The sequence below is a fragment of the Lynx canadensis genome, chromosome B2 (genome assembly GCF_007474595.2).
Source record: "Lynx canadensis isolate LIC74 chromosome B2, mLynCan4.pri.v2, whole genome shotgun sequence".
Lineage (NCBI taxonomy): Eukaryota > Metazoa > Chordata > Mammalia > Carnivora > Felidae > Lynx > Lynx canadensis.
Genome location: NC_044307.1, coordinates 44451876 through 44465655, shown reverse-complemented (window position 1 = coordinate 44465655; position 13780 = coordinate 44451876). Strand labels below are relative to the sequence as shown.

The following is a 13780-nucleotide window of genomic DNA, read 5'->3' as shown; positions in this document are numbered from 1 at the left end:
CGTGTGCACGCGTGCGTACACATTGTGTTTCAGGCGATCAGGAAGGGTTTCTCCGAGGAGATGATGCCTGAGCTGAGACATGGATGATAGGAAGGACCCAGCCGTGAAAAGGTCTGCATGTGTTCAGACAAGGGCAATACGTACAAAGTCCCTGAGATGCGAAAGAGCTCAGTACTTCTTTGGAATGCCAAGAAGATGGGTGGGTCTGGGACCTGGACAGCACAGGGCAATACAGCATGAGATGAGACAAGAGAGGAAGTAGGAGCCAAGATATGTCAGGCCTTAGAGTCCTCAGCCAGGTGCTTATATACATACCCCAGACACTTCCAAGCCTGCTAACTCATCTCCCAGCTATAAAAAGTACATTCTCTCGAGAGAAACAGGACACTATTTACCAGGGAAGCCCCCTGTGGGCTCTGATCTGTAGGAAAATGAGTGTTTTTGTGTAGGCAATTGAATTGTATTGTATATCCAATTTGTTGAACCAACCTATTTAAAAAACCCAATTGTGGGGGCGCCTGGGTGGCGCAGTCGGTTAAGCGTCCGACTTCAGCCAGGTCACGATCTCGCGGTCTGTGAGTTCGAGCCCCGCGTCAGGCTCTGGGCTGATGGCTCAGAGCCTGGAGCCTGTTTCCGATTCTGTGTCTCCTTCTCTCTCTCTGCCCCTCCCCCGTTCATGCTCTGTCTCTCTCTGACCCAAAAATAAATAAACGTTGAAAAAAAAATTTAAAAAAAAAAAATAAATAAAAAAATAAAAAAATAAAAAACCCAATTGTGTTATTTTAGAATCACCATCTGCTCTCTCTGGGGCTCCTGGGTGGCTCAGTCAGTTAAACATCTGACTTCGGGTCAGGCGCACGTCATGATCTTGCTGTTTGTGGGTTCAAGCCCCGCGTCGGGCTCTGTGCTGACGGCTCAGGGCCTGGAGCCTGCTTCGGATTCTGTGTCTCCCTCTCTTTTTCTGCCCCTCCCTTGCTCGTGCTCTGTCTCTCTCTCAAAAAAAAAAAAGTATTTAAAAATTAAAAAAAAAAATAGAATCACCATATGCTCTTAATGTATATAATTCCACAATAAAAACACTATTTACTCAGCTTAATATTTGATCACTTATTAAAATATAGATTCTGGGGTGCCTGGGTGGCTCAGTCGGTTGCGCGTCCAACTTCAGCTCAGGTCACGATCTCACGGTCCGTGAGTTCGAGCCCCGCGTCGGGCTCTGGGCTGATGGCTCAGAGCCTGGAGCCTGCTTCCGATTCCGTGTCTCCCTCTCTCTCTGCCCCTCCCCCGTTCATGCTCTGTCTCTCTCTTTCTCAAAAATAAAATAAACGTTAAAAAAATTTTTTAAATACAGATTCCTTTCTGACGGGTAAGACTATGTATTATCAGTCATTTCATGCTCATATAAATGAATTGACGGCTGTGTCCTTGAAAAGAGGAGAAGGTAAAGTTAGTGGTTTCTTGAGCAAAGGAAGGAATCTCCAGGGCAGGAGCCAATCGGAATGGAGAAACTGAGGATGTATCAGGAAAAAAAAAAAACCTATTTTACGATTTTGAGTGGGGCTGTGCTTCCTGGATAGACTCATGTCCTCTGGCCAAGACTGATCATCACAGGATTCTTTTTCTTGAAATAACACATGTGTGTCCTTTCCTAAATAGAAAGTGTGAAAGGATGCACAGATCCCAGTGATTAAAATGTTCCTTCCGCCCTGCTGTTCCTTGATGGGCTCTGGACCTACATCCTGGACCTAACCTCTGCCAACAAATGTATTCATGACTGTCAAACGGTGTGCGGGAAGCTGCTCAAACGGCCGTTGTGCACAGACATAGGCATTGCCTCCCAACTTCGCATTCAAGTGACTTCACACTGGTTGCTTGATTTCAGCCATGATAAGAATATTTACACCACAGAAATCAGCAAACACTACACATTGGGCTTTTCCTTACAGAACACTGATGGTTAAGCTCTCACCAGCATGTCACTGGTATGCAACTTTTAAAAAGTCAATTTTAGCGTGTGCCATGGCATATGAAAGCAATAGCTATTTCTTTGTTTTGCCTCTTGAACAGACATCAATGGTATTCAAAATTATGTTCATCTTTGTATATACTTTATGTATATACTTTCTCAAAAACTTTTCCTGCATTCCATGGTCGACTGGGTCGGCATCCAGGGTCCCTCAAGGCTATGAGCCGTCTGGCTCTTGCTCCCTTGTCCCCCCCGGGCTCCAAACTTAAGCTTCACTGTGCCTTGCTCCTCAAATAACTTATTCTTTATTTTGGTCTGAACACCTCTAGTCTGCTGCCCCTTCTGAGGGGCTCCCCTCCCCCCTTCCCTGTCTGCCATAGCCTTACCCATGTTTCAAGATCAGAGCAGAGGCCATGTTCTCTTTCCTGATGCTCACCCGCCACAGCCGCTCTCATTATCCATTGCTCTTTCGCTAGTGCTCCCACTAAATGCTGTCTGTAGTTCCTGAGCCACCATCGCCACTGCCACTGCCTCATTGTATAGATGTTTGTCTCCATGTCTTATCTCCTCCACTGGATTTTAAACCCCATGAGGATGGGGAATTTTGCTGCTTCATCATTTTATCCCTGAGAGCATCTGGTACAGAGCTTTGCATACAGTCCTCACTCAGTAAGTGTGAGCTAAATTATCTGCATATAGGACTTCATATTCCCCACAGTGCCCTGGACAACATAGGAAGTGCCACACACACACACACACACACACACACACACACACACACACACAATTTCATCAGTCTAAATGTTTGTGTTTGTGGACTGCTTTCATTTGGCATGGGAAATGTCTCATTGAAGGGGAACACTAGGCTCAAATGTAGTCCAATGAGCAGCCACAAAACTTGTACGTTTAGTCTGAAAAGTCACCTTTCCCATCTGCATGCAAAATCGGAACGCTCTTGTCCAATCATGTGTTAGAAAGGCGCCAATCTGTTGCAAATCATGACGCTCCAGCAGCCATCGATGATGCAACTGTACTCCTACCGGGAATAGGTCCTGCTAGAATGTTACTGAGTTTTGCTGAGACTTTTCCCACTAATGTTAAACTAAAAACTAATCTGACGTTTTCTCTTTGCTCACTCCTACTGCCAAAGAAGGCTATTCCTGTTCAGTAGTTTCACTCATTAAGCAATTATCACTTACTCTTGCCACTCTGCTAAAGCCTCAAGGTATAAAGGTGAATTATCCACAGCCCTGCCCCTCAACGATTCACAATCAGGAAAAAAAGCAACCAGACATGTTCAAAGTCTCAGGTGAAATAGATCCCCAAGGCTCTGACAATGACCCACATCAGTGCCTTTGCCCATTAGACGCTGCCATCTGTCCCCACATGAGACGTTTGCTGTAACTCCTTTTCCATGATTGCTTTTGGTTTGAGTGACCTTGGAGACAGCCTGAAATCCCGTGCTTGGAAGGGTGCTTTTAGAGTAACTGGTCTGCACTTATGTGCTTCAAATAGAATTTCACAGACCTCTAATTATCTTCTCTTACCAGGCGGCCTAAATGACTGACGACCAGCTCTTTAGTTACTCCAAGAATGGATTTCTATTCAGCCCGTGCCCGGGATGCATTAGGATGCCCAGAACGCGTGTGCCTGCTCCGAGCGGCACGGGGCAATTAACAGAAGCCAAGCCATTTGCAGAATGCCTCAACTTCCTGCTCATCTCTGAGGCAGAAACTTGTCACACCTTAACCTCAGGAGGCTCATCTGCAGAGTTATTTCCCCACCCTCCCCAAACAGAGCCTCTGGTGTCAGATTCTCCCCCTTGCTTTTTGCAAACATAAGCACTCGGCTGAAACAACAGCTATGACTCAGTTCCTAGCTAACGCTGCCTGAATTGATTTAGTCTGAGTTCAGATTTAGCACATAATCATGTTCAATTTGCTCCACTGCACTGCCTCGAGATAAAAGGCTCGGGGGAAAAAAATAGCTTCAGCTTGTGTCAGTCTTTGTGGTGATGTCATTGCCATGAGCGAGCCGGGCCGTTCATTACTCTGCTGTGCAGCCTCAGACGCGGGCTGCGTGCGTGCAGAGGGAGCGGGCTCCAGGTGCCGAGCACCGGCGATCCCCAGGGCGAGGCGACACCCGGGCTGGCCACGGCAGCATCCACCTGGCGGCTCTTCCCATCACACACAGCTCTGAGGTCGCCTGGCTCTTGATTGAAAATTCAGGAGGGGGAATGCCAGCCCCTAGCATGGACTGTGATGTTTCCACTCTGGTTGCCTGTGTGGTGGATGTCGAGGTCTTTACCAATCAGGAGGTTAAGGTATGCACCTGCAATCTTGTGTTTCGTTGTTGCTGTTACCGAAGCTGCTCGGCAGAGCCTTTTTAGCTTAAGGAAACGGGACTTTGGTTCATAGTTTTCAGCTCCCAGACAGCGCTAGAAATGCCAGCGGTGAGTGCATGCCTGTGTTAATGAGAATAAGTTAGAAGAGGGACCGGCACGGCACATTAATTTTGAATGTGCAAAGCTCGACCGTGGTCTGTTCTGCCTTTTCTATTAGGTGATCCCCAGTCAGCCCTTTCACAGTAGACATGTTTTCGTTGTCTCGTATCCGTGTCAATAGGGAGAATTTGCCGGTCCTTAATGTTGAGAGGGGTATTAGATTGACGAGTGAATGAAAAGAAGCACACGTAATAAACACTGCACCCGGGACACCCTGGTAGTGGGACAAGCAACCCCCTTCGTGGCATGTCACTTGAAGGTGCCGCGGTGCGGTCTTCATACTGAACAAAAGCTGTTCCACAGATGGCAGTTTCAATCTCTAGCTCCCTGGAAATCAAAGTTGGAGGGCAGCCGCCTCCATTTGCTTTGTCAGGCAAAGGAAGCAAGTCATTTTCCCTCAGCAGTTGTCCATAAAGAAAGTTCAGGCATAAACAGCTTTTGCATCTTAAGACGGAACGTTCCAGGCCGTTGGTCCTCACAGATTGTCTGCAGCTATTGTTTAATTGTCATGGGTAATTGTCCCCTGATGATATTCAGCCTTTTTTGTTTTTTTCCATTTGGTTTTAGATTATGAAAAACATTCCGTGCTTGTACAATGGGAATTTTGATTTCTCCTCTCGTACTGAAAAGAAGAATGAGCAGAAGCTTCTTGTGTAAACAGTTCACACACACAGAAAGGACAGTTACTCATTGTGTAACGGGAGGAAGAAAAGGGGAATTACATTGCATAATCATTTTCCACCCTCACCTTAGTCTTTACTTAAAGGAGGTCCCTGAATTCTTTATTGTTGACTGTGTAGGTGACACCCCGTTGCTTCCCAGGTGGGGATTTTTGCGTTCCCTAGAATTATCACACTTAGCTCTGTCATTCAAGACTGCGGTGTCGAGCACTCTTGAAACAGACTCAAGAATCCGGTTTGGTGTTCCTGCCTATTTCAAATGTGTGGCTCCGCGTTCACCAATTCTGCCAGTGCTGTGGAAGTGTCTACCACCTGTCATATTGAGGTTCAGAAAATCAGAATGCGGTGGTTTGGCACCCCCTATGGTGGTGTCCAGAATGGAAACACGCGTGCAAAGAGTCCCGGTCCTGCCGCTCATACCTGCCATAGCCTTTCCGGAGAGAGAGCAGCCATCAAAGCCCCTCCAGTTTAAAGCCAACTCAAAGCGTGGTATGGGTAACTGAGGAGAGACACGTCTTCCAGCAACTGCTGGAACAGAATTACGTGTCTGTAAAGCAAAACTTTATATATAGTTCCCTCTGTCCTTACCCGTTCTCTGTTGATTACATGCTTGCTCTGCAAATGTTGTTAAGATCATCTGAACTTTTTTGGGTCCAAGAAATGATAATGAGGAAATGTGTATTAGGGATCTGCGATATGCCAGGCCACAGAAGGAGCTTAAAATACGCTTATATGATGGAGGTGTCTGCAATAAAGACATACAATATTTCTTAAAGACAGGGGGTGTTTTGTGGAATGAAGGGGACGCAAAATTTGTGCAGCTGGTTGTACCTGAATGGTTGGGATGGCTTCGTGGAGAAAGTGATAACTTGAACTCGAAGATGGGTGGATTTTGATACAGAAAGGAGAGGCATGGGGACGGGAAACGTTCCATTTTGCAGTCAAGTGAGTCAATGCATTTGACTGCAGTAGGATGTCTGTGAGGGATTGGAGAGGAAACAGCAGAGTGTGGCAGGGCCAGATTATAAAGCAGCTGACGCTGTTCATCAGAAATTCATGGGGTTTTCTGGCAAGACTCTCACCAGAAAGACACGTTAGATGTCTTTACTGCTAAACACCTCTGAATCACAATGGATTTGTTTCTTTGGGTCAAATCTTTTCTGTGCCTTATTTTCTCACTTGTAACGTGGGTATAAGAGTAGTTTCTACCTCGTTGGCTTGGTAGGAGGATTAAAGAAAATAATATATGCGAAATAATTAACACAGTGCCTGACACATCTTTAGTGTCCAATAACTGTTAGCTGTAGCCATAATTGTCATTGTCATCTTTTGAGACATTCTCTGAAGGTGATAGGTTATTTTGGCCAGTTAATTGGAATGTCCTAACTCCAGCTGAGTTTACACTGACCATCCGGGACACAGAGCCTGTTTTCCCTTCCAAATCCCCAAACACATATGCGCACGCGCACACACACACACACACACACACACACGCACACACATACACACACACAACACACACTAGCAATTTAGAAAGCACAGCTCTTCCTTTTCAGACATTTAATCATTTAATGTAAAATGGTGACATCATTATCAAGCAAAGACCTAATCTGTGCTTATGAAAAAGGGGGCAAATGAACAAACTAAGGCAGGCTAAAGAGGTTTGTTGAGAGGTGAGCACTGCTTATTGTCAGGAAGAGATGTTCAAATGTAAAATGCTGGCACCAAAGTTTCTCCCAAGGTAAATTTCATTAATCACCAATCCCTGATACAGGGTAGAGCCAGGAGTTCCTCTCTTCAGAGTCTTTAATAATTAGTGTCAGAGCAAAGGAGGCACCTAGGGAGGATTTGTCTCACCTGCCTGCATCCAGCTTGATTAATCTCAGGCCTTTTTGCGTTGTACAGACGCTCACATTCTACACATAGCACCCATGCAAAAGCATGGTTATGCAAGGCACTCTTCACAAATGCAGTTGTTTATTTGAAAGGAGTAGAGGCATATGCAAATCTAGTATCTTTATTTATTTATTTATTTAATATGAAATTTATTGTCAAGTTGGTTTCCATACAACACCCAGTGCTCATCCCAAAAGGTGCCCTCCTCAATACCCATCACCCACCCTCCCTTCCCTCCCACCCCCCATCAACCCTCAGTTTGTTCTCGGTTTTTAAGAGTCTCTTGTGCTTTGGCTCTCTCCCTCTCTAGTATCTTATCGCAACATAGAAAGCTTTATCCTCAATGGTGGGTCTCAGCTGGTTGCATTGAGGGTCCTTCGGGCTCCCGTTTCCTAAATTGTGTCAAAGCTGCTAGAGCAATAGTACCGAAAAGAGGAAGAAATCAAGCACGTGGAGTTCTGCCATATTTGTCTGTCTCCAGAAATCCCGTCGGTGGTGGTATGAACTTAGCGGTCTGTTTTATGGCAGAAGAATGTTCGGAAAGATGAAGAAATTTGAAGCCCTCCCAATAGAAGGAAAATGATCTGATGAATCGTAGATTGTGCATGTGTGTGTGTGGGGTTGATTTTGTCCGGTGTTCTTCTCATATTTCTAAAAGTGGTCTTCCTCCTCCACAGGGAACCACACCCTTGAGAAAATGAAAGGGATCTAAATATGGATAATGAAATTTATATTTCACGTTAGTCCAGTGGTTCTTAAATTTGACTGCACATCGGTATCCCCTGGAGAACTTTAAAAAGTATTGACAATGCCCAGGCCTCAAGCCCAGAACTTCTAACTTGGCTGATCTGAATGGATTATCATATAAAGTCAGCATCTTGTCTCTCTTAGGCACAGCTAAGTGAAGATCTGGCCAGTCAAGAATTACCTAGAGTGACCTCTGCTTACACACTTTGAGCCATATCCCCCAAATGAAGGTATGATACATGCAGTTTTAGCAGCAATGTCGCTAAGCTGTCAGAAATGTTGAGACTCACCCAATACTTTTGACCAGTTCACCACACCTGCGTTGCTTCCACCTGGCTCTGAGCCAATGCTAAACACTCTTCTCCACTGCTGGCCACCATGGGTGGCCTTCTCAGAGCTACAGAGGCAGCCTGCAGCAGAATGTCTCCCATCCCCTTGGGGACGTCCAAGGCTGGGACTATCCGTCCTCTGTAATAGAAGCCTTTCCTACAGAAAAGAGGTGGATGCCTCCTCTCTGGGGTAGAGGGCTCCTGATTCATATTCCATGGATCCAGTCTTTTCTCCATGGGCATTCATACAGGGGACAGGGGGGCTCACAAACTCCTTTCTTCTCATTAGGAAACAGGCAGGAAACAGGACAGATCTTATTAGAAAAACAAAAGTTCCAAAGGTAGTAGAGATTTGTTCATTCATTCAGAAACATGTGTGGTGCACTTAACTACTTGCCAGGCAATGCTTTAGACACCGGGAGATGGACAAGACAGACATCCCTGCCCTCATGGAGTGTATAGTCTAACAGGGGAGGTAGACAGTCAACCAGTAAACAAATAAACGTATTCTGTAATTTCACGTAGTGATAAGGGCTATGAAGAAAAATGAAGCTGTGAGGGGATAAATTGTTGGAGGAGGGGGTTGCTTTGGGGGCCCTTCAGGCTCCAGTTTCCTAATTTTTTCCAAAGCTGCTAAATCAATAGTACCAAGAAAGGGGAGGAAATCGGGCAAATAGAATTCTGCCCTATTTGTCTTTCTCCGGAAATTCCATTCACGACTTGTGAATGGATGTCCAGTAGAAACATTTCTGGGAGGTGACAGTTTATTAAATGTCATTGTTGCAATGTCATTCAGAGATCTAAATGAAGTGAGGGAGAGAGCCACATTTAGATCTGAGGGCAAAGCATTCCAGTAGAGGGGACTGTAGATGAAGAGAGGCCATCTTATTTGAAGTTCTGCTGTTTTACTCAGGACCCCATTTAACCTATTTCAATCAAGCATTCATTCAGAGACCCACTGAGGCTATTACTATCTTAGGCCCTTATTCAGATTTTTAAAAGATTCTCCTTTCTAGAAGCTGTGCTTAGGCTGATTTCCTCATGCTACATTTTAAGCCTGTTAGTTCTCTGGGGTGAGGAAGTAATATAAGCAGGAAATTATTCTCAGCATAATAGTTCTTCCTATGCTTGGAATCTTAGGGTTTCTCTAGGACTTGCCCTTGCACTGCCCCCCACCCCCCCCCCCACTTCAGAAAGGCCAGGGCCTTTTTAAGGTCAACTCCTGAGTCCTACTTTCTCTCCTCTGCTTTTGAAATCGTCCCAGTATCCTTCCAATCCATGTAACCTTGGGCAAGTCTCTTAACTTTTCTGGACACATGATAATCATGCTGAGGGAAATGCTCAATGCTTTGTGTATTTGGTTTTCTTTTTCACACAATAGTATGAGGTGGCTGACTCATGGTCTGTGTCATGCTGTTGTGTGAGTTATGTAAGAAACCAGCACATCGAGGCCACTTAATACAATGAAATCTCTTTGTCATTTTGAACCACTGGATATTTCAAATTACTTGTTTTGTTTGGTGGGATCGTAGGAGGAGAAGGCTGGAGCAGAGCTGGTATGATACACTGTGTACCTTGCTTTGAGGAGAGAGACAAGTGACACAGTGAATATGTGGGTAATGAGTATTGCGGGTTGTTTTGGAAGAGACGCTTGTGGGTATTTGTCAGGAGAGCTGGTCAAGCCTCATGCCTATTTCTCCTGCTTCTTGCAAACACAGTGCTGGGTAGAGGGTCTGACTGCAACCATGACCTTATGGTGATCGCAACTATGACCTTGTGGTGACCACAACCCATGACCTTATGTCTCTACAGAGCTCTACAGTTCTTTCAGAGTCTTCAGAAACCATTGCACTCACTCGGTAACATTGACCATTTTGAGCTGTACATGATTTAGTTTTCAACAAAGAATGAAACCCTCTAGAGTATACATGGTAACTTAGAGTAGCCAAAATGTTACTCATACTGTCTTTGATGGCTGTAATATTAAATAACATTTGTTTCATATATCTGTCCACTTTATTTTCTGACCACCACAAAGGAGTGTATGGGAGGGTGGGTGGGGTGGCATATTCATAGCAGATCTTAACCCTCCAGCAAAACAAAAACTTGCTCTTTTCTCCAATAATAAAATGCGCTGGAATTGAGGTCGTTTTTGAAAATAAATGACTTAACGCAAAACTGAATGTTAGAAGTTAACCCTAAAGATACTTTGAGGAACCTAATATTCTTAGAGGTGCTATATTGACTATTTTCTTGCCTCTGAAGAAAGTAGCAAACATCTTTCACAGACTTGGAAGAAGTGATTTTATGCGAGTGGCAGATGCTCCTTGAGAAGGTTAACAGACAGATTTCTCAGCCACCTGTCATGTTAGGGGAAGACAAGGTATAGTATTCAACTAATGACATTGTCAAGCAGGAAAGTCAACTAAAAACTTGCTTATCTGTTCAAAGAGTCTTTTAACTGTTGGAAAGTAACTGAGACACTGACAGTTTCCACCTCTACCCTAAGTGCCAGATTTATTGAGCGACAACAGTGACACAACATCCTTGTTAACACTGCTCTCCTAAAGTAGTAGATTTAAATGTCAAACTCAGAGAGTACGATTTGCATCTGATTCTGTTCAAATACAACTATCAATAATTTATAATAGCCTGTTTTAGTACTTTCTGATGAAGCTCAGAATTGACAATAAGAAGGAAAATGATATCTGAAACATTTATTATCACTTGATCTGTTCAGGTTGTAAGCTTAATAGCCATCGTGACTTTGTGGTGAATAGCTCAGCTTTCCAGAGAGGTCATAAGCTCTCCAGCCCACGCGTGGCCTAGAATTTGTTTACGTAAAGAGAATGTATCCTTTCCCAGCTCTAAATCTAAACTCATTCCAAATACGACTTATAAAAACACAATGCAATTTCATTTAATGAGGATTTCAAGCGGGTACAAGTTGTATTCTCTCCATTTTATCTAGAATGGAGAATTGAAAAGTAGTTGAGAATGAAATACCTACCAAGTTAGACTTTCCCTTGAAAATATTCACTGTATGTGCTCTTTCATATTCCTTTTTTGATGAAATGTATCTAGGTGGAAAACACACACACACACACACACACACACACACACACAACAATATGTTGCATATATACACTATATATTATACACTATATATTTTTCTTTTTTCTTTTTTTTTCCTTCCATGACCGTGGAAGGTTTCTTCTCTTCTACTCTGGCCTATCTAGCTCTTAAACTTGTCAGGGGATTAAGAGCCCAGAGAAGGTTCCTGTCAAAAAAAAGTTAAACAGAAGCCTAAACAATTCCTGAAGGCAGGGGAAATGCTAGGAAACCCATGGTCTTTTCTTCTTCTTATTATAGACCAAAGGGATCTGTATATCTCTATAGTCTAGTGGCACAATTGCTCCTCCAGAATCCGGTATGTGAGCCCTGAACTATGAACACCTATTTTTAAAGGTTTTTCAAAAGGTCTTGATCCCTCCACTTCTAGCAAGATGATGTTAGCAAATTTATCCTTCTCTGGTAGATTAGACCACAGACCAGCTTTGATCCCTCAAAATAGCACCTTCCATAATATTCTTCATGTCTCAACAATAAGGTAGTTTGCTGCTCAGTTGTAAGATTTTTCCGTCATCTCTGGTGGTTCTAAAGGAATAGGTGATCAGTGTTCATGCTGTGCCCCAAAGATTTGATTTCGGGGAGCCATTTAATATGTTGATCATTAAACCATTCCACATGATGACAAATGTAAATCCCAAGAGATTTTCATCTCCTTAGAACAATATTATATGTTATCAAGATAAGCAATTTAGAAATTCTAACAACTCTTCCTGTTCACTGAGTAGTTCTTTTTTTTTTAATTTATTTATTATTTATTTTGAGAGAAAGAGTGCGTGAGAATGAATGGGGGAGAGCAAGGTAGGGGGAGAGAGAATCCCAAGCAGGCTCCACGCTGTCAGCACAGGCCCAGTGCTGGGCTTGAACTCACAAACCATGAGATCATGACCTGAGCTGAGATCAAGAGTTAGAGGCTTAACCGACTAAGCCACCCAGGCGCCCCCAATTCACTGACTACTTCTAAGTGTCAGCAAAAGGCACACACCAGGCACTCCTTGACATCCCCTTAATAGGCGAAGGCTATTGCCCCATTAAAAACAGATTCCTAATCAGAGAGACAAAATTTTTTGCCACAAAATCACGTAGCCATTACCTGGCAGAACGGGGAATCAAACTGTGGTTTGCTTCATTCTTTCTGCTACTACAGGATTAATCCCCAAGGATTAATTAATAAGCCATTATTTCATTATTGGGGGAAAAGATGTAACTCTTAGAGGATAAGACATTGAACTCATATATAATATTTCTTCTAGTATTTGAAACACCCTTTCTGGCTTGTATTTCTTATCAGAGGTAGGAATATACTACTTTTTTTTCTATAGATCCCTAGTTGAGATCATTTTACTTTTCTCAATGAATCTAACATTGTGACAATCCTAGGCATAGCATCGGTTCTGGATTTCATTTTAAAATTTGTTTCAAAATCTAATAATGCCATCTAGTCATGAGGAGGAGGGACGGAAAGTGATGGAAAACCCTAGGGCTCACCAATAGGCTGATAACACCTGGCGTGATGGCTCTTCTGCTGCTTTCCTGGGGTCACGAACATTTTCCACTGACGGGGGAGGGGTGACCTGTGAAGAACTATGGAGCAGCAGTGATGAGGGTGCTAATCACAATAATAATAATTTACTTGTGGACAGTGCTTTCTAAATTACGCAAAACTCAGCGTTCTCACAGGACGCTTCCAAGGTAAATAAGATCACACAATTCATAAGGGGAAGCTGGGACTGGGATTCTGTTCAGAACCCAAGATTTCTTGGGGTATTATCATTGCCTGCATCGATAATACATCTAATAGAATTGATTTCATCTTCTGTGACTTCACTGAGCTTTTAGGTATTGACTAAGACAGTCATCTCAGGCCACTTTTCCTAAAATAGGAAGCATCAGCAGTGAGCACACTTAATAATAGCAACAATATATTGAGCACTTACCATTTGTCAGGCTCTATGCAGAGTGCTTTCATTCATTCATTGATTCATTCATTCATTCATCGAATATGTATTGAGTGCCTTCCTTGTTCAAGGTCTCACACTAGACTCCAGAGATACAGAGATTAATGGTCTGTTGGGTGCAAAAGCCTGTGCTCTGTCATGATGCAGTATTGGCCTTTGCTCCACTCCATTTCATTTTTCCCAAAAAAAGACCACACTGCTCCAGCCTCTAGAGAAGCCTCCTTTGTTGACATAGGGCATGTGAGAAGGAAGCAACCCCAGCCTCCAAGTCAGACCGCCTAATACCTAGAATTCTCTGTTTGGCTAGTTGGATACTTACTGACTCTGTGACCTTGAGCAAGGAGACCTACTTCTTTGCCTCAAGTTTCTTCAACTACCAAAGGAACAAAATAATAGTATCTACCTCAGAGGTCAGTACCGGGGAGCCCCTGCATTTGAGTATATAAAAAAACTTCACACAGTGACTAGCAGACAGAACAGGCATAAGTAAAGTTAGCCTTCGTCACCATCAGCATCATCATTTTCAATATTAGTAGACTTCTGATATAGTTTTGAGTTATCTTGCCCGGGCA

The 13780-nt window shown here is 43.6% G+C and overlaps 1 protein-coding gene across 3 annotated transcripts in view; it reads left to right on the top strand.

Annotated features, from left to right (window-relative positions):
* Positions 1-13780, top strand: part of RCAN2 (regulator of calcineurin 2) — a 275296-nt gene that overhangs the window by 169182 nt on the left and 92334 nt on the right. The window contains exon 1 of one of the 3 annotated variants that reach the window (XM_030315642.1): positions 4024-4289. The exons of the other annotated variants lie outside the window; for them this stretch is intronic. Within the exon in view, the coding sequence (XP_030171502.1) occupies positions 4203-4289 (87 nt within the window). The 5' untranslated portion in view covers positions 4024-4202. Of the gene's footprint in view, positions 1-4023; positions 4290-13780 lie in introns of those variants that run through there. 3 annotated transcript variants of the gene reach the window in all.